Below are 24,558 nucleotides of genomic sequence, written 5' to 3' on the forward strand. Positions count from 1 at the left end.
CGCTCAACACATCGTCTTGCAACCTTGACATTTGCTCCCCTGGAAAAATAATCAGTCTTATCTACCTCCCTCCCTCCCTCCCTCCCTCCCTCTCTCTCTCTCTCTCTCTCTCTCTCTCTCTCTCTCTCTCTCTCTCTCTCTCTCTCCAGCTGTTTTTCCATACGTCTGTAGCTGCGGAAAATGCACATTGTTAGTTCACTGCTTTCCCCTGTCGTTTTACTCTTGAAAGCAATGCACGAGGTCTTGCCCTCTTGGGACCCCTGGTCTGAAGGTCTTTGCCCGGAGGACCTGCCCGAAGTCTCTTCCCGATACCTCGTTCAACCTTACATTTTCTTGCTGAGAAGTGAAACTTTGATCTGAAGCCCTGCCTTGGGTCTTCACCCTGGTAGACCTGCCCTGAGGCTTTACCCTGAGGTCTTGCCCTGAGGCTTTACCCTGAGGTCTTGCCCTGAGGCTTTACCCTGAGGTCTTGCCCTGAGGCTTTACCCTGAGGTCTTGCCCTGAGGCTTTACCCTGAGGTCTTGCCCTGAGGCTTTACCCTGAGGTCTTGCCCTGAGGCTTTACCCTGAGGTCTTGCCCTGAGGCTTTACCCTGAGGTCTTGCCCTGAGGCTTTACCCTGAGGTCTTGCCCTGAGGCTTTACCCTGAGGTCTTGCCCTGAGGCTTTACCCTGAGGTCTTGCCCTGAGGCTTTACCCTGAGGTCTTGCCCTGAGGCTTTACCCTGAGGTCTTGCCCTGAGGCTTTACCCTGAGGTCTTGCCCTGAGGCTTTACCCTGAGGTCTTGCCCTGAGGCTTTACCCTGAGGTCTTGCCCTGAGGCTTTACCCTGAGGTCTTGCCCTGAGGCTTTACCCTGAGGTCTTGCCCTGAGGCTTTACCCTGAGGTCTTGCCCTGAGGCTTTACCCTGAGGTCTTGCCCTGAGGCTTTACCCTGAGGTCTTGCCCTGAGGCCTTACCCTGAGGTCTTGCCCTGTTTGCATCTTGCTGGACCTGTGTCTGCTTATTAATGGAGGTTCTAATGAGAGCAACGCCGCTTCACGCACTTGATAAATTCAGCCACATGTTCTGTCTTCCACTTGAATAACTACAACTGTGATGTGGTGGGCAGGGGCTGCCATCACGAGACAAACACAAGAAAGTAAATGCACAAATACGAAAACAGGCGATAACAACTAAGAGGAGGAAGAGTAAGAAAGAAAGAGGAGAGCTAAACAGAAACAGCAACAACACCAAAAATACAAGACATGATGATATTAATATTAACACTTCTGCAATGTTGCACTCAATATACGAGCACCACTCACTACTCCTTACACCAGTTACTCACTCACCTTGTACACCAGTCACTACTGTCATCTCCCCACACACCTGCAAGTTGAAAAACAGAATTTAAAATTCAGACATTTAAACCTGACATACATGCATGCATGTATATATATATATATATGTATATATATAAATATATATATATATATATATATATATATATATATATATATATATATATTATATATATACATATATATTCATCGCCGTCAGGCAAGAGACCATCTAGCGAAAGTTGACCAATAACAACATGGATAACAAGGAACAAAAGTGAACACAGTTGTAATCAATCAGATCATTATCGTCATGCACTAACAATCTTTCCACATGTCTTCACGTCTTTGTTCGTCGTTAACTGTGAACGGCTGAACCAAAAGACAAAAACCTGTATTGTTCTTTGAATACGAGATATACGATTTTTTTCCCTCGTTTTAGGCTGTGGTTTTCGCTTTCATCATTGTGGTTGTGTTATCAATTAAAGAACCGTTTTTATTGTAAGATGTCAGCTGTTTATTTTCTTTAATATTTAGACAATCATAAGATTTATTCAAATTTACTCAGATAATACATAAGTGTATAGCCTACCCCTCCATGTTTGGAAAATGTGCTCCTGTCACAACCATGGCAAGGATATCATACCTGAAGGATGTTTTCGGGGGTTAACGCCCCCCGGCGGCCCGGTCCCAGATCAGGCCTCCTCTGGTTTGGGACCGGGTCGCCTTCTCTAGTCTGTTCATTTGACTTCAACTAAACAGTTACTACTGGCCGCACGCTGTCCAACGTATAAGCCACAGCCAGGCTGGTCAGGAAGTGATCTGAGGACCTTGTCAAGTGACACAGAAAGGACAATAAATAACAAAAAAGGCACAATACTGTGAGTGGAACAAAACACGAATAACAGGCGCATAGGAGAGGGGAACTTACGACGACGCTTCGTTACCGACTTGCACCACTGACAAAGTCACACCGACTTTGTAAATGGTCCAAGTCGAACAACGTAGGCTATAACAACCATAGGAAGGACAACGAATGTTGTGTCACAACCATAGGACAGCAGAAGCTGTGTCACAACCACACGACAGCAGAAGCTGTCACAACCACGTGTAACATTAGCCGCCTCCTGTCAGAAGGGTGACAGATGTGCGTTTAGACTTGTGGTCAGGTATAACCCGTGAAGCAGGTAGTACAACCTAAGTACTCACCTAGTTGTACTCACCAAGTTGAGGTTGCGGGGGTCGAGTCCGAGCTCCTGGCCCCGCCTCTTCACTGATCGCTACTGTAGCTCAAGCGCGTATGGATATACAAACATAGAAATACAACAGATCTAGTTTGGTAACACAATGGTGACATATACCGAAAGTCTTCACAATAAGATGCCATAACCACATTTGCCTTATTAATACACAGTAGGCCTAGGAACTAGGCCCTAAAATAAGGGGGCCGTAACAGCAGCACACATGGGCTTCCGTATACTGCCATCACGATTTCATTTTGTATCAGTTTACAAAGACAGGCGAACTGGTTGCATCTGCCGTTCCACAAAAAAATGCAACGAGGCATGTAACAAAAAAAGAAACATACGGAGATGACGAAGAGTTTTGACAGATGCAATAGGAAAAAAAAAAAGGTCGAATAGCTTTTAGAAAAAAAATATAATTCACAATACTTCAGAAATGTCTCACTGATATGCCGAAATATACAGTTTGTATGTCACGTAATATATCACTGCAAGAACTGTGCCGGGAGATGGGGCTAGTCTGTGTTGGGAAAGGAAGTTGAACCAGCACGTGTCACGGAGTTGCTGTTGTCGGTAATGAAAAAGTATGATAAATTAGACACATGTGCAACTCTTGGGTATCTTTATTGAGGAAACGTTTCGCCACACAGTGGCTTCATCAGTCCATACGTAGGAGAAACTTGAAGAACAGGAGAAGAATGAGGTAATCAGTCCCTCAACCTCGAGTCGATGTGTTCAGTCCATCAATCTTGAATAGAATACGGCATATCAGCGGAGAAGCAGCTTATAAACCGTATGGCAGGAGAGGTGCAGCAGTCATAGGTCGTGTCACATTTGTTCAATGTGGAAGTAGGTCGTGCCCAAGAATTAGGGAAGCGAAGAATTCCTAAGTATTAAGATCCCAAGAAGTTGCAGTGTCTGACAGGTTTGTAGATGAATGGTTCAGAGAACCGACAAGTTGATAAATTAGACACATGTGCAACTCTTGGGTATCTTTATTGAGGAAACGTTTCACCACACAGTGGCTTCATCAGTCCATACGTAGGAGAAACTTGAAGAACGGGAGAAGAATGAGGTAATCAGTCCCTCAACCTTGAGTCGATGTGTTCAGTCCATCAATCTTGAATAGAATATTCTATTCAAGATTGATGGACTGAACACATCGACTCAAGGCTGAGGGAATGATTACCTCAAACTCCTCCTCCTCTTCACGATTCTCCTTGTATGGACTGATGAAGCTAATGTGCGCGAAAAGTTTCCTTATTAAAGACCCAAGTGTTGCACTTGTGTCTAATTTATCAACTTGTCGGTTCTCTGAACCATTTATCTGCAGTATGATGCAATGCGTTGAGGGCTGGTCTGGGACCGAGCAGCGGTAAGTGGTTGGGGAGGGGGGGGCGGAGGATTACCCCGGGATCCATTAACAAGGCTGTACTAGGCAGCACGATCCAAAAGTGTTGGTGTGATGAATGGTTTTGAAAACCGACAAGTGTCTCAATTCTTCAAAAGTGTTGGTGTTTAGAAGACAGTGTAAGCGTTCCAAAGGTGTTTAGGATCAATCGTCTGATGTGTGATGGCTTTTGAAGTGAAGCTTTTAAGACAAAGCTGGGGTAGGACAGGTTAAGCTTAACAGGGAAGCAATCTTAGGAGACCCCCAATCTTAGGAGACCCAATCTTAGGACCAACCTTAAAAGACCCAATCTTAGGAGACCTTTCTTCCTGATGAAGAAACCAGCGTCACCAACAAAGGTGTTCTCCAGAGGTGCCAGTCATCCTGAAACACTGTGCCAAGAGGTACGATAACAGCCAGTGATAACACCAGAGGTGTTATCACTGGCTGGTTGACCTGTGACTCAACGTTATCGCTCTGATTCGAGGGACCTGACGAGGGGTTGGTGTATATATATATGTTGTGATCGCTACGTTGTGTTTTCTGGGGGGGAGGGGGTCGAGGCGCCGCCTCAGGCCCAGATGTTAGTGATCGAGGATACTAATAGATTCTTTGACTGCTCGGCCTGGTCATACCTACTCCTGAAGCTGTGTACTGGGTCTGCCTCCGACTCGTGGCGTTCACTGCATCGCGGCTGATGGCACCGCTGAACATGAGGGGATATGATAACGATATACGAAGTACTTTTCACCGGGACAAATTCCACCGTAACAGCCCATCACACACACACACACACACACACACACACACACACACACACACACACACACACACACACACCGCAGAATTTAATTGTGACACAAAATCTAGACAATTCCGATTGTTCAATTATTTCTCAATACGACTTTTACGCCGAAATAAACACACGAAAAACGATGAACTTTCTCGGAAAGAATAAATTTGAAAATAATTATAATTAAATAAATACTTTTGGTTTACATTTTAATTTTTGAGAGAGAGAGAGAGAGAGAGAGAGAGAGAGAGAGAGAGAGAGAGAGAGAGAGAGAGAGAGAGAGAGAGAGAGAGAGGAGGAGGAGCAGGCAACAGCTCATCGTAAATAAATTTAGTAACTCTTATCCTGACCTAACCTATCCTATCCTAACCTAAACATAACCCAGCAGAAACCCTTAAAAAATCCAGATTAAGCCATCAGTAACTCACCGGCAGCACCCGCCGAGGAGACCCTGTGGGTTCGATCCTCCTTCCAACAAGCCACGGTGGCGCAGGCATGACCACTGCACCACGGAGGTTAACCAGTCGGGAAGAAGGGTCGAGCCTACACTCTCCCTCCCTAAATTGTCAAGATAACCAGCAGGTGTTATCACACTGAGGACCTGCTAATCAGCTATTTAGAAGCTGTTATCACCAGAGATTAACTGGTGTTCTGTTTACGCGATAATATAATCGTAGTAATTAGGCTGGCACACATCATTAAGAGGATTATCCTTAGAATAATTATCTTCAAAGTGATTATATTAAAAGTTTTCAAGCTTACTTTCAAGATAATCTTCATTATTATTCAAAACGAGTAATAAGATTATCAACGTAATTGAGGTTATCAAGGAAAAGTAAGATTTCAAGATAATTGCGATTATCTTCGACATAATTGTGAAAATAATTAAAGTGTCAAGATAATTAGGAGTATCAAAATAATTAATGCTATCTTAATGATAATTAGGATGATCTTAATTAAAGATAATTACAAATATTCAACAGGCCAGTGAGCGTGACCTGGACTGTCCTGTAAGTAGGTTGTAGTCTGTAATCTGGCCTGTAAGTAGGTTGCAGTCTGTACTCTGTCCTGTAGGTAGTTTACAATCTGTACTCTGTCCTGTACGTAGCTTACAGTCTGTGCTCTGTCCTGTACGCAGCTTACAGTCTGTACTCTGTCCTGTAAGTAGCTTACAGTCTGTACTCTGTCCTGTACATAGCTTACAGTCTGTCCTGTACGTAGCTTACAGTCTGTCCTGTACGTAGCTTACAGCCAGTTCTGTCCTGTAAATAGGTTTCAGCCTGTACTGTCCTGTAAACATGAAAGTACAGGTTGAAACCAATTTACAGTAGTGTCAGCTCAGGCTGACACTACTAAAGCCTCCCAGCTCAGGCTGACACTACTGAAGTCTCCCAGCTCAGGCTGACACTACTAAAGCCTCCCAGCTCAAGCTGACACTACTAAAGCCTCCCAGCTCAGGCTGACACTACTGAAGTCTCCCAGCTCAGGCTGACACAACTAAAGCCTACCAGCTCAGGCTGACAGTACTGAAGTCTCCCAGCTCAGGCTGACACATTTTAACACCTGGTACGAGCATCATCTTGCGTGATGGACAGTGGCAGGGAAACAGCTAGCTTGTGTTCTCACTGCCCAACTATCATATAGAACAGAGCAGCAGCACATTACCGATGTATGACTCTCCCACCTCAGCCTGATACCTCCCATCATAAGTACAGCTGCAAGTTCTCTGCTGTGAACATCAAGGTGGGCAGGAAGTCTTGGGTGGTTGGGGGAGGGAGGGAGGGAGGGAGGGAGGGGGAGGGGGGGAGAGAGAGAGAGAGAGAGAGAGAGAGAGAGAGAGAGAGAGAGAGAGAGAGAGAGAGAGAGAGAGGTGGGGGTAATAAAGATGTAGAGGGTTAACAACACCATCAGGAAGAAGCCATACTGAGTGAGAATCCTGATCTTCGTCAGTGTCGCCTGACAGCTGTCAACGGGGTATGGTTGACAGCTGTCAATGGAGTGATCTTACACACACACACATACACACACCAGCTGGACTACTACACTATCCTGGTAGTCCGAGAGGGATCTTAAACACAGAGCTGAGGGGCCAAGAAGACACAGATGACAGCTAAAGACGCAGATGAACGGGCCACAGAAATCTCTAGAGTAGAAATGCAAAACAGAAGAAAACAGTCGTTTATAACTAAACGCGTGAACACACACACACACACACACACCACCCACCATCACCATCAATACAGTCTCTCATCACTACACCAGTGGGAGCCGACCTCTGTAACTGCTATAAACAAAGTGACGAGGCCACTTAGGGGCGGAGACAGTTAAGAGCGTACGCCAGTCTACCATTAACTGGGTAGTTTAACTGTGTTGAGAGGGAGGGCGTGGCGCCTTGTTTACTTATTTCACTGATTTTATTTAGCCGCCTCAGTAATGTGTCTGCTGAAGCGAAGCTAAGTGTCTGCCTCAGTCAGCAACGACAACGCAGGTGCACCAGGTCCGCTGATAGCAGCTCTGGTCTGCTGGCAGCTGCACTGGTCCGCTAGCAGCTGCACTGGTCCGCTGGCAGCTGCACTGGTCCGCTGGCAGCTGCACTGGTCCGCTGGTAGCAGCTCTGGTCTGCTGGCAGCTGCACTGGTCCGCTAGCAGCTGCACTGGTCCGCTAGCAGCTGCAGTGGTCCGCTAGCAGCTGCACTGGTCCGTTGGCAGCTGCACTGGTCCGCTAGCAGCTGCACTGGTCCGCTAGCAGCTGCACTGGTCTGCTGGCAGCTGCACTGGTCCGCTAGCAGCTGCACTGGTCCGCTAGCAGCTGCACTGGTCTGCAGGCAGCTGCACTGGTCTGCAGGCAGCTGCACTGGTCTGCAGGCAGCTGCACTGGTCCGCTGGTAGCAGTTCTGGTCTGCTGGCAGCTGCACTGGTCCGCTAGCAGCTGCACTGGTCTGCAGGCAGCTGCTCTGATCATTTTAAATTCTTAACCACTAAAAATCACCTTTCTCAATGTGCCTGGAAAAAAAACTTAAAATCTGCCTCGCATGACCCAAAAAAAAATCAGGTGGGTTCATGCGATAAATGCAAAACAAAAAACTTGTTTGTATTTAAGTATTTGTGAGGTGGTTCGTCAGGGTTCGGTGGGGGGGGATGGATGGATGGGAGGGAGTGGACAGGAGGGGGTAAAAGGGAGGGGGTGAAGGAGGTTATGTGCATAATCCGGGTGTCGCGCGAGAACGGCGTGACGTCACAGGTCTTGCCCAATCACCTGCTGCTCCCAGCCGACACTGTGATACACTTCACAGTGCTATCTTGAACGTTAGTCCTTATTATTATTGGGTTTAATGCCCATTTTGGCTTTAATTCCCTGGCTTGATTTTTGCGAGTCTTGAAAACGAAATTTAGCAATAATAATAATAATAATAATAATAATAATAATAATAAATAATACCCAATCAACTGTCTGTTACTTTTACTCGTTTTATACGCGAGTTGATATTAACCCAACCATTACCAATAACGGGAAACGTGTTAGGAGTGGAAGCAAGTGGTTTTTATGAGTTGACGTGCTGTTGGAGTGTGAGCAAGGTAACGTTTACGAAGGGATTCGGGCAAACCGGCAGGCCGGACTTGAGTCCTGGAGGTGGGAAGTACAGTGTTTGCACACTGAAGGAGGGGTGGGGATGCTTTGTTTTGGAGGGGCATCGGAAGTGTGATGTCAGTCAGCTTCTGGTAAGACAGTGACTGAGTGAATGACGGTAAAAGCGTTTCTTCTTTTTCGGGTCACCCTTCCACGGTGGGAGACGGCAGGTGTGGTAAATAATAACAATGTAAAATAAAAAAAAATATAATCAAAATATAAAAATTATTGTAATTCTGTCTACGCAACCTGGTCAGTTCAGGAGCCAAGCCAGGTCAGGTAAGGTGGTACTGGTTGTGGGTCAGGCCACTGGTTCCCTCGCACTGGTGTTGCTCAGGTTACTAGGTGCATTACTTGTCTTTTCAGGAGGTTGGCACACAGCTCCTGCCCCCCCCCCCCCGCCCCCAAATTTCTATCAACCTGTTATAAGTTTTGCACTCTGGCAGGGCTAATATTTTTTTTTTCCTCGTGAGCAGCTTTTTTTCTATCTTGAAAAGGTTCCTTGATGCATTTGAGGGAGCTCTTGATCCAAAGAAATAAAGCTGACTTCCCCTTTGCTGCACAAACTTGACGTAGGTCAGAACTGGTTTGAAGACAACCAGGAGTAACTAGTGTTGTCAACGCGACAAAAGCAGTGGTGCCAACAGAACACAAACAGTGGTGCCAAAGCAAAATCAGTGATGTCAACGAGACAAAAACAGTTGTGACAACGGAACAAAAACAGTGGTGGCAACGGAACAAAAGCAGTGGTGCCAACGCAGCAAGAACAATGTTGGCAAGGTGACAAAAACAGTGGTGTCAACGGAACAAAATCAGTGGTGGCAACGAGACCAAAAAAAAAAAAAAAATAATAAACAGTACTGTCAAAACGACAAAAAAAAAACAGTAGCCTTAACAGTAGTGACAACTGTGTGAGAGTCAGCTCCCCCATCAAGTTCTCAAGAATCTAACTGGACGTTAGGACTTTTTTCTACCACGACGCTTTCATGGCAGTTTTCCTAAACGGGTTTAAAGATTGTTTCCCAAGACTGTATTATGTATCAGGGTGAAAGGTTAATCGAGTTTAAAGCCTATCAACGCACAAGGGTCATTAAGGCTGCAAGTCACCCGTTCAACACCATTCAAGACCACTTTAATTCCAGATATGACCGTATTGTGGTTATATATATATATATATATATATATATATATATATATATATATATATATATATATATATATATATATATATATATATGTCGTGCCGAATATGTAAAACTGGTCAATTAGCAAGAACTCATTTTATAAATTAAAATTAAGTCCTTTTTAAAATATTCTCTTATGCGTTTAAAGATATATTTTTTCATTGATGTTAAAGTAAAATTTTTTAATTTTGCTCCAAAAGGAACTTAGAAAACTTACCTAACCTTGTTATAACAAGAACAATATTTTAGCCTAACCCAACTAAATATATTTTAGATTTGTTTACAATAATTTAATACTAAACAAACAAAGTGAAATATATTTTTTTTTCGTTACGGTCAGAATGATTTTTGCGAAATTATTCCATACACAAATTTTCACTTGTCCTATATGGCAAGATGAGCGTTGCTATTTAAGCCAAGATGGCAAGTTCTGCCTATTCGGCACGACATTTTATTATATATATATATATATATATATATATATATATATATATATATATATATATATATATATATATATATACGTGTCGAAAATATAAAACAGGTCAATTAGCAAGAACTCGTTAAAACTAATATTATAAACAAAAAGAAAACTCGTTTAAAATTAAGTCCTTTTTAAAATATTCTCTTATGCGTTTAAAGATATATATTTTTTTTCATTTATGTTGTGTAAAAGTTAATAATTTTGTACCAAAAGAACCTTAGAAAACTTGCCTAACCTTTTCATAACAAGCTCATTTTAATTTAGCCTAATCCAACTAAATATATTTTAGATAAGTTTACAATAATTTAATAATAAACAAACACAATGAAATATATTTTTTCGTTAGGTTCAGAATGATTTTTGCGAAATTATTGCATGCACAAATTTTCGCTTGCCTGATTTGGCAAGAAGAGCATTGCTAATTATGCCAAAATCACAAGTTTTACCAATTCGGCACCACACACACACCCCTCTTCGTGTACATGAACTGCTGTTCTCAGTGTACACACAACAAGAGAGATGTACAGATCAACATACGAACAAAGTGCGAGTTAGAAACACTGCTTCACCTCACAATTCTTCAACCTACTTCACCACTATCCAAGCCCGCCGGGCACTAACGTGTCTGTAATTGCTTTAAGCCTGTTTTCTGTCTATATATTTTTAGAAGCAAGTTTTTTTTTTGTCTGTTCTGGCAGCTAATATAAAATTTTCTATATATCCAGCGACAGGTTTCAAGGTATTTTTGTTGGGTTTCTAAAGCTTACTGACTGCTCAGGTGTCATTCCGGTTGCAATTCACGTTGATAATATCAAGTTTACTTAGTCCTTAAGAGAATTAAAAGTGTATACTCAAGACTTAAACACCTCTTAGTGTGGCAAAGAAAAGCAGACACACACCTCTTAGTGTGGCAAAGAGGAAAATATCTCTCAGTGTGATAAAATAAAGGAAAATGCCTCTCCGTATGGCCCCCCCAAAAAAAGTGTGCATAGCAAAGCTTCATTTAAAAGCATTTTTACTCTAAAGCTCTGCTCAGACCGAAACGTGCGCGAATAAGTCTGCTTCGCACAGTGCCTTTTATACCATTTCTGTGGGCACGTCTACCCCACCTCAGCAAGTTTTAAAAGTCAATTTTTTTTTCACCTCGGTATGATTGTCACGCGCTCGTTCTCTCTCAATTAATGTCTCATGTTTTGATGACTATTTCACAAGGCAACACATCAATGCTGTCACGTAGCCGCAGTTACTGCTGCGAGTCTCTCAACTGATAGCTTGACGTCAGTCGTTTGTTTTCACGACAGTCGTTTGTCACTGCCATTGCAATTTTACCTTGCAAAATGCACACACAAATCTTCCAGCCATGTTACTTTCTTACAGCCCAGTGTAAGGCTTGAGACACGTGAGCAAACACCAGGACATATTAAAAAACGCTTCGGTCCTGGGACCTTGATCACGTATGAAGTGATCAAGGTCCCAGGACCGAAACGTTTTGTAATAAATATATCCCAGTGTTTGCTCTAGTGTCTTTCTAAACCAATCTGTCGGTGCGTTACTAAGGCTTATACCACAGCCGAGAAAGAACTTCGATCTTTGTTACCCAGCAACCCTGGCAGGTTCACATTATATTCCTTGAAAAATGGAAAAGTCACAAGCACAGCAAGTAATGGGACTTGGCCCGCCAGCACCGCTTCGTCTCAAATAGGATCAGAGACCCCTTGCCCCTTCCCCTCCCTTGAGGATAGTATGCCATAGGTTTCAAAGAGGTGGGTTTGATGCTCATCAAAACCACCAGAGACCCGACAGCTGTCACCTTTCTCTTCCAGCGCCTCAGTGGCGATCCAGAGACGTAAGAGTTGCTGCATCTTGGGTTTCCCACCTACGTTTCAGGAAATACAGAAGATTCATACCTTAAATTTTCATATTTTTTTTTTTTGTAATTTTGCATGTATATAGTTTTCAACTAATCTCTACCAATAAACACACCCACCCACCCACCCACCCACCCACACACACACACACACACACACACACACACACACACACACACACACACACACAAACGCTTATCGACAAGCGCCTTTAACAAATTGTAACTAACACGTACATGTGCGTGCAATAAGCGTTGGATATTTCGGTCACACAGTGCAACCCTCTTCACTGGACGAAGTATTAAGATTATAAACAAAGGCAGCTCACATCATATAGGTCAGGTTCGGGTACACTTAACTTCAGGACAAGGGTAGTTATAACACCAGGTTTCAACTGGTCTTGCAAGAAGTTGAAACTGAATCGTGATGCAATCATAATCGAGCTCAGGACTGTGCGCTTATACATGCAATTTGTTCAATATATAATGGAAGCAGCCTCCCAGTTAATGTAATGGTTATTGTTCTTAACATGCTGCAACATTTCTGAACTCTCTTGCATAGACTCGAATTTGTACTCACCTATTTGTGGTTGAAGGTGTCAAGTCTCAGCTCCAGGCCCCGCCCTAGCTGGGTTCACAGACTCCTGCCTGCGTGAACCCTATCTAACAGACTTCATGTGCTCAGTTACTCCGGTGATGCTGCGACCCATTATGCTACGTACGATTACTTCCAGTCGTCGCCAGGTATTTCAAATACACTTAGCTCCTCAAGGGAGTTATTTTTTTTATAAATCACCGATTATAAAATGACCATTTTTTGTTAGCTAGTGAGGAATGCTGATATTCTGAAGGATTATATTTTTTTGTTGTCTTGCAAATGTGCTTAAGGCAAGGGATTAAGAATTTAGTATTACTGTCCACTGTTTTCACTCTTCTTACAGATTCCATAGTGACTAATACTGACTTTTTCTTAGCAAAGATTATTTTGAATACCTTTGGTATACCTTTGATTAGTTCCCAGAGTTTTCTACTCCCGGAGCCCGGCCATGGACTAGGCTCGTCTGGTGCTTGCCTGTCAACCAGGCTGTTGCTGTTAGTGGCCCACAACCTCACATATCCATCACAGCCAGGTTGATTTGGCACCAGGTCATTTTAGTGGAAAAAGGACACAAAATGTAAACACAAGGCATTTTACTGGAAGCTTTTCGGTCATGGAATTCTGGTTGCTCCTGTCGGTATCACATACCATTTTTTAAGCCGCTTTTTATTTGCTATGATACTTTTCCTAAATGTTTCAATCCGAGCCTCATGCTTTTATGTGATGAATTCTTAATTAAAAATAACTCTCTCGAAGGCAGAAATTAATCGAGACAAGACAGATCAACAAATGTGATATTCTTTGTTTGCATATTTCAAGGATATTAATAAAAAAAAACATTTATTTTTACATTCACATATTTATGCAATGATTAATCTTGTGCAGATAATTCGTCAATACATCATCACCGTGGCCTTGGTCGTTGCCATGATGGGGAAAATCTATTATCAGAAAATCACGAAAATCCATTACGGTCCAGCTCAGTAATTGTAAACTGAAGCCTCTCTCCTTTTTTTCAGACAGGGTTTTACAAGGTTAGGTTTACAATTCCTAACTTGATTAACAAAAATCTCTTACATTCATCAGCATCTCTCTCTCTCTCTCTCTCTCTCTCTCTCTCTCTCTCTCTCTCTCTCTCTCTCTCTCTCTCTCTCTCTCTCTCTGTCTCAGCCCAAGTCATCCTAGTACTAGTCTCCTTCAACCATTTAATAGCCACAGTTCGTGACATAATAAAACTGGAATATTAAAAAACAGTGGCCATGTTACGCAAGCCAACATGAATATATAATAAACCCGCAACAACAATCAACAATGGAAAACCTCTTGGTGTCGCAAACGGAAATTCTCACCGATTTTCTGATCATTTCCCCATAACAAAGGTAATAAAATTCTTCTTATCGTATGGCAGAAATCTGCGAATCAGGACACAGTCCACCGCCTCTGGGACTCGCCTCTTGTTAAGTCGGAACTATAGTCCTAAGGTGTTACTTGACCATACCCCCGGCCGGGATTGAACCCGCGGTCATAGAGTCTCAAAACTTTAGCCCGTCGCGCTAGCCACTAGACTGGCTGGAGTTTTGAGACTATGACCGCGGGTTCAATCCCGGCCGGGGGTATGGTTTATTTGCAATCGTGTCATTACGATTTCTTAAGTCGTGTTACTTGATGTGGGCGTGGAAACGCATACTCTAGATATCAGGTTACCGCCTAATCGTGATTGCCATTGCAGGATTTACCCCCGCAAGTGGGGCTACGTAATCTTGATTTCAGTGCATGACAGCTGCCAGGCAGTCTGCCTAGCTATCCATCAACTTGGGCGAGTTTTAACTGACACTCAGTTCGCGTTGCGCTGACGAAACACGAGACGCGCGTTGCACAATAAACTCTTAATATGACAAGGTTTCGGTCTGGGTAGAGCGAAACGTTGTCCCGATACAGGATTGCTCGGCAACATGTGTCAATTCCTCTTCAATACTGTCGGCGATACATTTGTCCTGACACTATATAAGACGACCAGAGAGATACCTTCAACCACCACCATGTATTCACCTTTCAACATAACTGTGTTGCACTGGAACGAGGCAAAACCCACATCACAAGAGGAATATTACAAGCCTAGTAGTCAACTATCAGTAAGTTTTTCTTCTTGAGTAATAGCCACCCAGGAAGCTGGGAGAAGGTCGACGAGATGCCTTCCTCAACGCTGCTGTTGAAGCCTTGATCAATGCGGGGAGAAATGAATCTCCATGATCAGTCTGACCCGACTCTCTCTCGCTCTCAGTCAGTCAGATTAGTACCTCGGCTTGCCTAAGAGGATTCAAATGTTTGGACATGTTGAGAAAAATGAATAGCTCACTCCGGCTCTTTCGCTGTATCTTAGTGAGAGTAGTGCCCCGGGCTGCCCAAAAAAAATCAAGATGCCTTTCTTAGACTTATTCTTTTTCTACAAATTTGGGTGCACAAGCGGTGCAAGACTCGTAGCTATATTGTGAGAATATCGCTAGAGCTGCTATCTATGCTATATGAGTTATATACAGCAGTCGGAACACCGGAAGCGGATCTAGTGCCATGGACACAACAATAATAATTCAATTCTCGGGATAATCCATCCAACAATACAATATGTCGTGCCGAATAGGTAAAATTTGCTATTTTGGTTTAAATAGCAACGCTCTTCTTGCCGAATAAGGCAAGCGAAAATCTGTTTGCAATAATTTCGCAAAAATCATTCTGAAACTAACGAAAAAAAATATATTTCATTGTGTTTATTATTAAATTATTGTAAACTTATCGAAAATATATTTAGTTGGATTAGGCTAAATTAAATTACACTTGTTATAAGGTTAGGTAAGTTTTCTAAGGTTCTTTTGGTACAAAATTATTAATTTTTACATTAACATTACCCCTCAGGGAAGGTTCCTTGATGTTGGTGAGGGGCTCTTGATTTAGGAAATTGGATCTGTGCTCCAGTTCCCCGAATTAAGCCTGAATGCCTTCCACATCCCCCCCCCAGGCGCTGTATAATCCTATGGATTTAGCGTTTCCCCCTTGATTATAATAATAGTACATTAACATTAATGAAAAAATATATCTTTAAATGTATAAGAAAATTTTTTTTAGAAAGGACTTAATTTTAAGTAAGTTCTTGCTAACTGACCAGTTTTGCCTATTCGGCACATATATACATACACACACACACACACACACATATATATATATATATATATATATATATATATATATATATATATATATATATATATATATATGTCATGCCGAATAGGCAGAACTTGCGATCTTGGCTTAAATAGCAACGCTCATCTTGCCATATAGGACAAGTGAAAATTTGTGTATGCAATAATTTCGCCAAAATCATTCTGAACCTAATGAAAAAAATATATTTTACTGTGTTTGTTTAGTATTTAATTACTGTAAACAAATCTAAAATATATTTAGTTGGGTTAGGCTAAAATAAATTGTTCTTATTATAATAAGGTTAGGTAAGTTTTCTAAGATTCTTTTAGTACAAAATTATTAACTTTTACTTTAATATAAATGAAAAAAAATATATTTTTAAACTTATAAGAGAAAAACAAATTATAAAGGATTTAATTTTAAATGAGATCTTGCTAATTGACCAATTTTACCTATTCGGCACGATATTATATATATATATATATATATATATATATATATATATATATATATATATATATATATATATATATATATATATATATATATATATAAATAATTACACCCACCCATTCCCACCCACGCCAATGTCACTTTTACCCCATTGCCACTCCCTCATCCCAGTGCCATTCCCTCACCCGTAGTGCCACTCCCCCCTCATGCCCCTCTCCCCCCCGGAGGGGGGTGTCACAGGGTTCGCTGCTGCCCTGGTGGTCGACTCTACAACTGAGATATATGAATGACCAGGCGCCAAGGTTGTTTAACATGCCACTGTTACCCAGTGTTGGGTTAATCCAGTGGTGGTTGTGGGTTAATCCAGTGGCGGTTGTGGGTTAATCCAGTGGCGGTTGTGGGTTAATCCAGTGGCGGTTGTGGGTTAATCCAGTGGCGGTTGTGGGTTAATCCAGTGGCGGTTGTGGGTTAATCCAGTGGCGGTTGTGGGTTAATCCAGTGGCGGTTGTGGGTTAATCCAGTGGCGGTTGTGGGTTAATCCAGTGCTGGTTGTGGGTTAATCCAGTGGCGGTTGTGAGTTAATCCAGTGGCGGTTGTGGGTTAAATCAGTGGCGGTTGTGGGTTAATCCAGCGCTGGTTGTGGGTTAATCCAGTGGCGGTTGTGGGTTAATCCAGTGCTGGTTGTGGGTTAATCCAGTGCTGGTTGTGGGTTAATCCAGTGGCGGTTGTGGGTTAATCCAGTGGCGGTTGTGGGTTAATCCAGTGGCGGTTGTGAGTTAATCCAGTGGCGGTTGTGGGTTAAATCAGTGGTGTTTGTGGGCTAAATCAGTGGTGTTTGTGGGTTAATCCAGTGCTGGCTAGGTTAATTCACCAGTGACTAGGTTAATCGAATATCAGTTGACATAAGGTTCCGAGGTCTTCGAACGCCTGGCAGCGCTATAGTTCAACTACGCCGGGAAGCGTTGAAATTTGCACGATCGTCACTCCTGGCTGCTAGAGACGGTTTTTCTAGCGACACATGGCAATACATACAAGGGCGCCCACTTACACCCACCCACCCTACCACCCACAGGTCATACATTCACAGCTGATGCCGTAAGGGGGGTCCCGCACATGGCCTAGAATGGCCTAGTGTAAATACACAAATACACACGTGTTCAAAACAAAAATACACACACACACACACACACACACACACACACACACACACACACACACAAGACGAAGTTTGATAAAGCTCATGGAGCGGGGAGAGAGAGGGCCTAGTAGCAACCGGTGAAGAGGCGGGGCCAGGAGCTAGGACTCGACCCCTGCAACCACAAATAGGTGAGTACTAGAGAGTGCAGGTACTCAAGTGGGATTTTCAGGTTATTTTTTATATTTACAAGACCTGCCTAGCGCGGGGGACGGGAGGGAGGGGTAGGAAGGGAGGGGAGGGGAGGGAGGGTGAAGGGGGAGGGAACTGACGTGCAGAGGAAGTGGATATTAGCTCAAGGGGAAAGTGGCAGTGGTTATAAATTCAGTGGGTAAGTGGCAATGGGTATTATCCAAGGGAGGGGAAAAGGGAGGTGGGTATTATCCAAGGGAGGGGGAAAGGGGAGGTGGGTTTTATGCGGGAGTGAAGGGGTAGGGGAAAGGAGGAAGAGGGCAAATGGAATATAAATCAAGGCGTGGGTGTGTGGAGAGGGTGGATGGGTGGATAGGTGAGTGAAGTGGGTGTGGGTTTCTGGCGGGGGGTTGTAAAAGTGTGGGGTTTGGGAGGGAGGGGTTTTTAAGTGGGTGGGCAGTTGGATGAGTAAGCGGGTGGGTGGGTGGGTGGGGTGGGTACATTAACCAACACTCACCGCTTGTCTGACCACTGACTCACACACTCACGTTGAGAAGCTGGAGATGTGTTAGAATCAGAGAACGTAAAGGGAAGCAGAGAGACGAGGAAGAACGAATGAATGAATGAATGGAATAAGGAATGAAGAAAGGAAGGAAAGAAGAAACACAAGATGACTAGGAAAAGAAATAATCATCAAAAACACGGAAACGAAATGAAGAGAGGAAGAGGAGGCGGAGAACAAGTGACAAGAACGCTGCAGAAAGAGGAGCAGAGGGAAAGAAGAGAGAAAAAGTTAACTACAAACAAGAGGAACATACACACGTTAACTGCAATTAAATCCTTCGATAACAAAGACAAAACAAAAACTGAGAGAAAAATGTGGTTAAACAATAACAACAAAACTCGATAATAAAACAATGTTTCTTTACTGCCAAAAAAGGGGAACAAAAGGAGGCAATAATACGGAAATAACAAAGAACAAAAACAGTGAACCAACACAACACAAATAACATTCACAACACACTATGACGGGAGGCCTGGTCATGGACCGGGCCGCGGGGGCGTTGATCCCCGGAATAACCTACAGGTAACCTCCAGGTAATGACAAACACACAATAACAAACACAACGCCATACTAATAACAAATACAACAACACTACCACCACCATCACGACACCATCGTCACCACCATCACTACCACCATCACCACCACTACAACCCACCACCTTGCCTTACCAACACACACACAACACACCAAAGGTATGATGCATCATACATTTCACCTACCGCCAGGATACACACCAGGTATACCCACTGGTGTAATACCTGGTCTGAGTAACCCCTTCACCTCTGCCCTCTGAAGAGGGCAAAGGTATTACCTGAATAGGCACCCGTGCGATGCTCCCTTTGCACAGGTGGGTTGCATTTAACGTTTCAATCCGTCCCGGATCGTTATCAGGCCCCAAAATGCTCCGGGGAGGATCGAAACGTCGTCTGAGAGCAAATATAAGACCTTATACAAGGAGATAGTCCATGATGATAATAAGGGGCCACTGTCACTTTGGTCTAAGCCTCAAAAGTCCTTCAGTGAAGGTCCCTTGAGGGCTGGCGAAGGGCTCTTGAGCCAAGGAATTAGATCTACCCACCATTTTCCTCCCCCTGGATCAAATTCAATAGCCTCCCATTCCCCAGGCACTCTATGAACTCAGTGGAATTTTTCGAATCCTCGTGAAAATAAATAAATAAATAATAATAATAATAATAATCAAAGCTTCAGCTGTGAGCTGTAGAATTTCCTAAACATATGAGCAGTGGTCTTACTCAGCGCTTTACACAGAAAAAAAAATATTGCTAACATTAACAATTTCTGGCCAACGATAACAAGCTGCAGTCAAGGGAACACACTGTTGTTATCAATAACAACTGCAGCTGCAACAGTTGGGTATCTTTACTGTCGGAAAATATTTCGCCTGCTCAGCAGGCTTCTTCAGTCGAATAGGAGTGACTAGATACTGTAGACAATAGTAGTGGAGAGTTACAGATAACGTGATCAGTCCCTTAGCCTTGAAGTGGTAGTTTTAAGGTGATCAGTCCCTCAGAATTGTTCAGTTCCACAGTCTTGATCAAACTTACCCAGTAAAGATACGCATATACTGCGCATGCGTCTTACTCATTTACTCATCGGTATTGTATACCATAAATAATAATGATACCATTTGCAGCTACCAGACTCAGGTACCCACACATTACATACAATACTGCTACCCTAAGACATAGTAAAATAATTAAGTCGCCGTCCAAACCATATCCACAATTTCAAAACACTGAAAAAAATACAAATTTAGGGAGGGGAGCGGGGTAGGGAAATCAAGATATGAACATCTTAGAGTGTACTCAGTTTAAGCTGGTCCTGAGCTCCGGTTTTACGAGAGAGGGACGGGGGGTGTTATGACACCCACGGTTCGGTCCCAGACCAGGACTCCCGGTTGCTGAGCTGATCGACCAGTAACTCCTAGCTAATGGTCCATGCCTGACCGAAACGTCGTCATAGGTTTCAATCTCCTAATGTGCGGGTTATTCGTATATTGTTCCAGTCACGGTATTTGATTTTTTATTCTTCAGTAACTCTTAGATTTCAACTATCGCTGCAGAATCTTGATTTGACGGTGATGGAACTCTCAATTCCCTGACGATGACGACGAAATGTTCATCACCTTCACAAATATATCTTGACCTATTACAGACTCAGTTTCGACCCCTAACTCGAAGTTTTAACCTCTCACCACAACACAGTCTCTTTATCTGACCTCCCTGCCTACCAGATTTTCGCTAACTTGGCGTAAGATACATAATAGCAAACTTTCAGTAGGGTTACTGGCCCATGCTAGGGCAGTCTGACTCACACCCACTCATGGACCCGTCCACCCCAATTAGTTTTTGAAGCTACAGAAGGTTCTTCCTTCTTTAACGCCACTCATCCACAACTCTATTACCAAAACACACCTGCCTTCTTTCCTGACGAAGGGAATTATTATCCAGGTGACTAACATATCCCGAGTCCTAACCAAATAGTGGCGGCATTCCATTCTGGCGCGACCTGAGGAACCTCACTTAGGTGCCTGAGATAGCTAGATAAATGTATTTATGGTTCGTGGGGGAAGGGTTCTTGGGGTGGGGACGAGGGGGGGATGCCTTTCATGTTGGAGTGACAGGACACTCCCCTGATCCAGGGTGATTCAGATATTTAGGCTCGTCTTGTCCCCCCATCCCCAATGATTCAGACTTAGGCTCGTGTACCTCCCAGGGTGATTCAGATATTAGGTTCGTCTCCCCTCCCCCCTACCAGCCTACAGAGAAACCCCCCCCCCCACACCTTAACAGCAGGGAACAATGACTCGCACGTGATCTGAGAGAGAGAGAGAGAGAGAGAGAGAGAGAGAGAGAGAGAGACGCAGCCTCGGATGCTGAAATATATTCAATAACACAGTGTAAGCTGAAAGGAGCCACAGATTCAAGGCAATGAATGCATGACATGCCAGGATCAACACCATCAACGAATTAGCCAACCTGCTCACCGAGATTAGATAAGAGGCAGGGCCAGGAGCGTTAACTTGACCCCCTCAACCACAAACAGGAATGTGCGCACGCGCACACATGCTGCAGCATATGGGCGTCTGGTAAACCCGAGAACAGCGTTCCGATACCTCAGTAAGGAATCGTTCAAGACTCTGTACACCGTGTACGTCAGGCCCATACTGGAGTATGCAGTACCAGTTTGGAACCCACACCTGGTCAAGCACGTCAAGAAATTAGAAAAAGTGCAAAGATTTGCAACAAGATTAGTTCCAGAGCTAAGGGGAATGTCCTACGAAGAAAGGTTAAGGGAAAATAGGCCTGACGACACTGGAGGACAGGAGGGTTAGGGGAGACATGACAACGACATACAAAATACTGCGAGGAATTGACAAGGTGGACAGAAACAGGGTGTTCCAGAGAGGGGACACAGAAACAAGGGGTCACAATTGGAAGTTGAAAATTCGGATGAGTCAAAGGGATGTTAGGAAGTTTTTCTTTAGTCACAGAGTTGTCAGGAAGTGGAACAGTCTGGCAAGCGACGTAGTGGAGGCAGGAACTATACATAGTTGTAAGACGAGGTACAAAAGGCAGAGAACACACGAAAATAGGGAGATCAGTCGCAGAGCCAGGAATGAGTACGCACAGGTAAGGAGGGAGGCCCAGCGACAGTATGAAAATGACATAGCATCGAGAATCAAGACTGACCCGAAACTGTTGTATAGCCACATCAGGAGGAAGACAACAGTCAAAGACCAGGTGATCAGATTAAGGACAGAAGGTGGAGAACTCACAAGAAATGATCAGGAGGTATGTGAGGAGCTGAACAGGAGATTTAAGGAAGTTTTTACAGTAGAGACAGGAAGGGCTGTGGGAAGACAGCACAGAAGGGAACATCAAGAGGGAATATACCAACAAGTGTTGGATGACATACGAACAACTGAGGAGGAGGTGAAGAAGCTCTTAAGTGACCTTGACACCTCAAAGGCGATGGGACCGGACAACATCTCCCCATGGGTCCTTAGAGAAGGAGCAGAGATGCTGTGTGTGCCTCTAACCACAATCTTCAACACATCCCTTGAAACTGGGCAACTACCTGAGAAATGGAAGACAGCTAATGTAGTCCCCATATTTAAGAAAGGAAACAGAAACGAGGCACTAAACTACAGACCTGTGTCTCTGACATGTATTGTGTGCAAAGTCATGGAGAAGATTATCAGGAGGAGAGTGGTCGAACACCTGGAAAGGAACAAGATTATAAATGAAAACCAGCATGGGTTCATGGAAGGCAAATCTTGTATCACAAACCTCCTGGAGTTTTATGACAAGGTAACAGAAGTAAGACACGAGAGAGAGGGTTGGGTAGATTGCGTTTTCCTAGACTGCAGGAAGGCCTTTGACACAGTTCCCCACAAGAGATTAGTGCAGAAGCTGGAGGATCAGGCACACATAAAAGGAAGGGCACTGCAATGGATAAGGGAATACCTGACAGGGAGGCAGCAACGAGTCATGGTACGTGAAGAGGTATCACAGTGGGCGCCTGTTACGAGCGGGGTCCCACAGGGGTCAGTTCTAGGACCAGTGCTATTTTTGATATATGTGAACGACATGATGGAAGGAATAGACTCTGAAGTGTCCCTGTTCGCAGATGACGTGAAGTTGATGAGAAGAATTAAATCGGACGAGGATGAGGCAGGACTGCAAAGAGACCTGGAGAGGCTGGACATGTGGTCCAGTAACTGGCTCCTCGAATTCAATCCAGCCAAATGCAAAGTCATGAAGATTGGGGAGGGGCAAAGAAGACCGCAGACAGAATATAGGCTAGGTGGACAAAGACTACAGACCTCACTCAGGGAGAAAGACCTTGGGGTGACCATAACACCGAGTACATCACCGGAGGCACACATCAACCAAATAACCGCTGCAGCATACGGGCGCCTGGCAAACCTGAGAATAGCGTTCCGATACCTCAATAAGGAATCGTTCAAGACACTGTACACTGTGTATGTTAGGCCCATACTGGAGTATGCAGCACCAGTCTGGAACCCACACCTGGTCAAGCACGTCAAGAAGTTAGAGAAAGTACAAAGGTTTGCAACAAGGCTAGTCCCAGAGCTCAAGGGAATGTCGTACGAGGAAAGGTTAAGGGAAATCGGACTGACGACACTGGAGGACAGAAGGGTCAGGGGAGACATGATAACGACATACAAGATACTGCGGGGAATAGACAAGGTGGACAGAGATAGGATGTTCCAGAGAGGGGACACAGGGACAAGGGGTCACAACTGGAAGCTGAAGACTCAGACGAGTCACAGGGACGTTAGGAAGTATTTCTTCAGTCATAGAGTTGTCAGCAAGTGGAATAGCCTAGCAAGTGAAGTAGTGGAGGCAGGAACCATACATAGTTTTAAGAAGAGGTATGACAAAGCTCAGGAAGCAGAGAGAGAGAGGATCCAGTAGCGATCAGTGAAGAGGCGGGGCCAGGAGCTGAGTCTCGACCCCTGCAACCACAATTAGGTGAGTACAATTAGGTGAGTACACACACACACACACACACACACACACACACACACACACATGCACACCACACACACCACACATCACACACACACATTTACGCACACACACACACACACCGGCGGCAGAACTTTGGCAACAAGCAAGACAAGTAACACACTGTAAGGCTTGTTGGAGATAGTACTTAAAAAATGGGGAACAAGTGTGGGGAAACGCAGGTGTGAGGCTTGTGTGGGGAAGTTGTGGGGACTGTGTGGGGGACTGTGTGGGGGCTTGTGGGGGCTTGGTGTGGGGAGCTTAGTGTGGGGAGCTTGGTGTGAGGGCTGTGTGGGGCTTGGTGTGGGGCTTGGTGTGGGGGCTTAGTGTGGGGGCTTGGTGTGGGGGGCTTGGTGTGGGGGGGCTTGGTGTGGGGGGGTTGGTGTGGGGGCTTGGTGTGGGGGGCTTGGTGTGGGGGGCTTGGTGTGGGGGGCTTGGTGTGGGGGGCTTGGTGTGAGGAGCTTGTGTGGGGAGCTTGTGTGGGGCTTGGTGTGGGACTTGTGTGAGAGCTGTGGGGCTTGGTGTGGGGCTTGGTGTGGGGCTTGTGTGGGGCTTGGTGGAGAAGCAGTGTTGGGGTGAGAAGGTGTGGGGCTTGGGTGGGGGCTGGGTAAATGGTGTGGGGGGTTGGTGTGGGGGGCTTGGTGATAAGCTTTTGATTACGTAATCCTTAAGCTAGTCATCAGGTGTTCAAGATTCCCGTTAGAAAACATTTACCGGTTTTCCTGACAAAATTTCAAAGTCAATAAATCGGTCTCAGAGGAGAATATATCGGATTCTTGAATCAGGAGCCCAATTCTTGGATCAGGAGCCGAATTCTTGGATCAGGAGCCCAATTCATGGAACAGGAGCCTAATTCATGGATCAGGAGCCCAATTCTTGAATCAGGAGCCCAATTCTTAGATCAGAATCAGGAGCCCAATTCTTAGATCAGAATCAGGAGCCCAATTCTTGG

General features: G+C 44.3%; 1 protein-coding gene across 2 annotated transcripts in view; it reads right to left on the reverse strand.

Annotated features, from left to right (window-relative positions):
* LOC128687164 (uncharacterized) overlaps positions 1 to 24,558 on the reverse strand; it is a 135,261-nt gene that overhangs the window by 84,624 nt on the left and 26,079 nt on the right. The window contains exon 2 of one of the 2 annotated variants that reach the window (XM_070092731.1): positions 1,330 to 1,366. The exons of the other annotated variant lie outside the window; for it this stretch is intronic. Within the exon in view, the coding sequence (XP_069948832.1) occupies positions 1,330 to 1,354 (25 nt within the window). The 5' untranslated portion in view covers positions 1,355 to 1,366. The remainder of the gene's footprint in view (positions 1 to 1,329; positions 1,367 to 24,558) is intronic. 2 annotated transcript variants of the gene reach the window in all.

Source organism: Cherax quadricarinatus, chromosome 40 (genome assembly GCF_038502225.1).
Source record: "Cherax quadricarinatus isolate ZL_2023a chromosome 40, ASM3850222v1, whole genome shotgun sequence".
NCBI classification, from domain to species: domain Eukaryota; kingdom Metazoa; phylum Arthropoda; class Malacostraca; order Decapoda; family Parastacidae; genus Cherax; species Cherax quadricarinatus.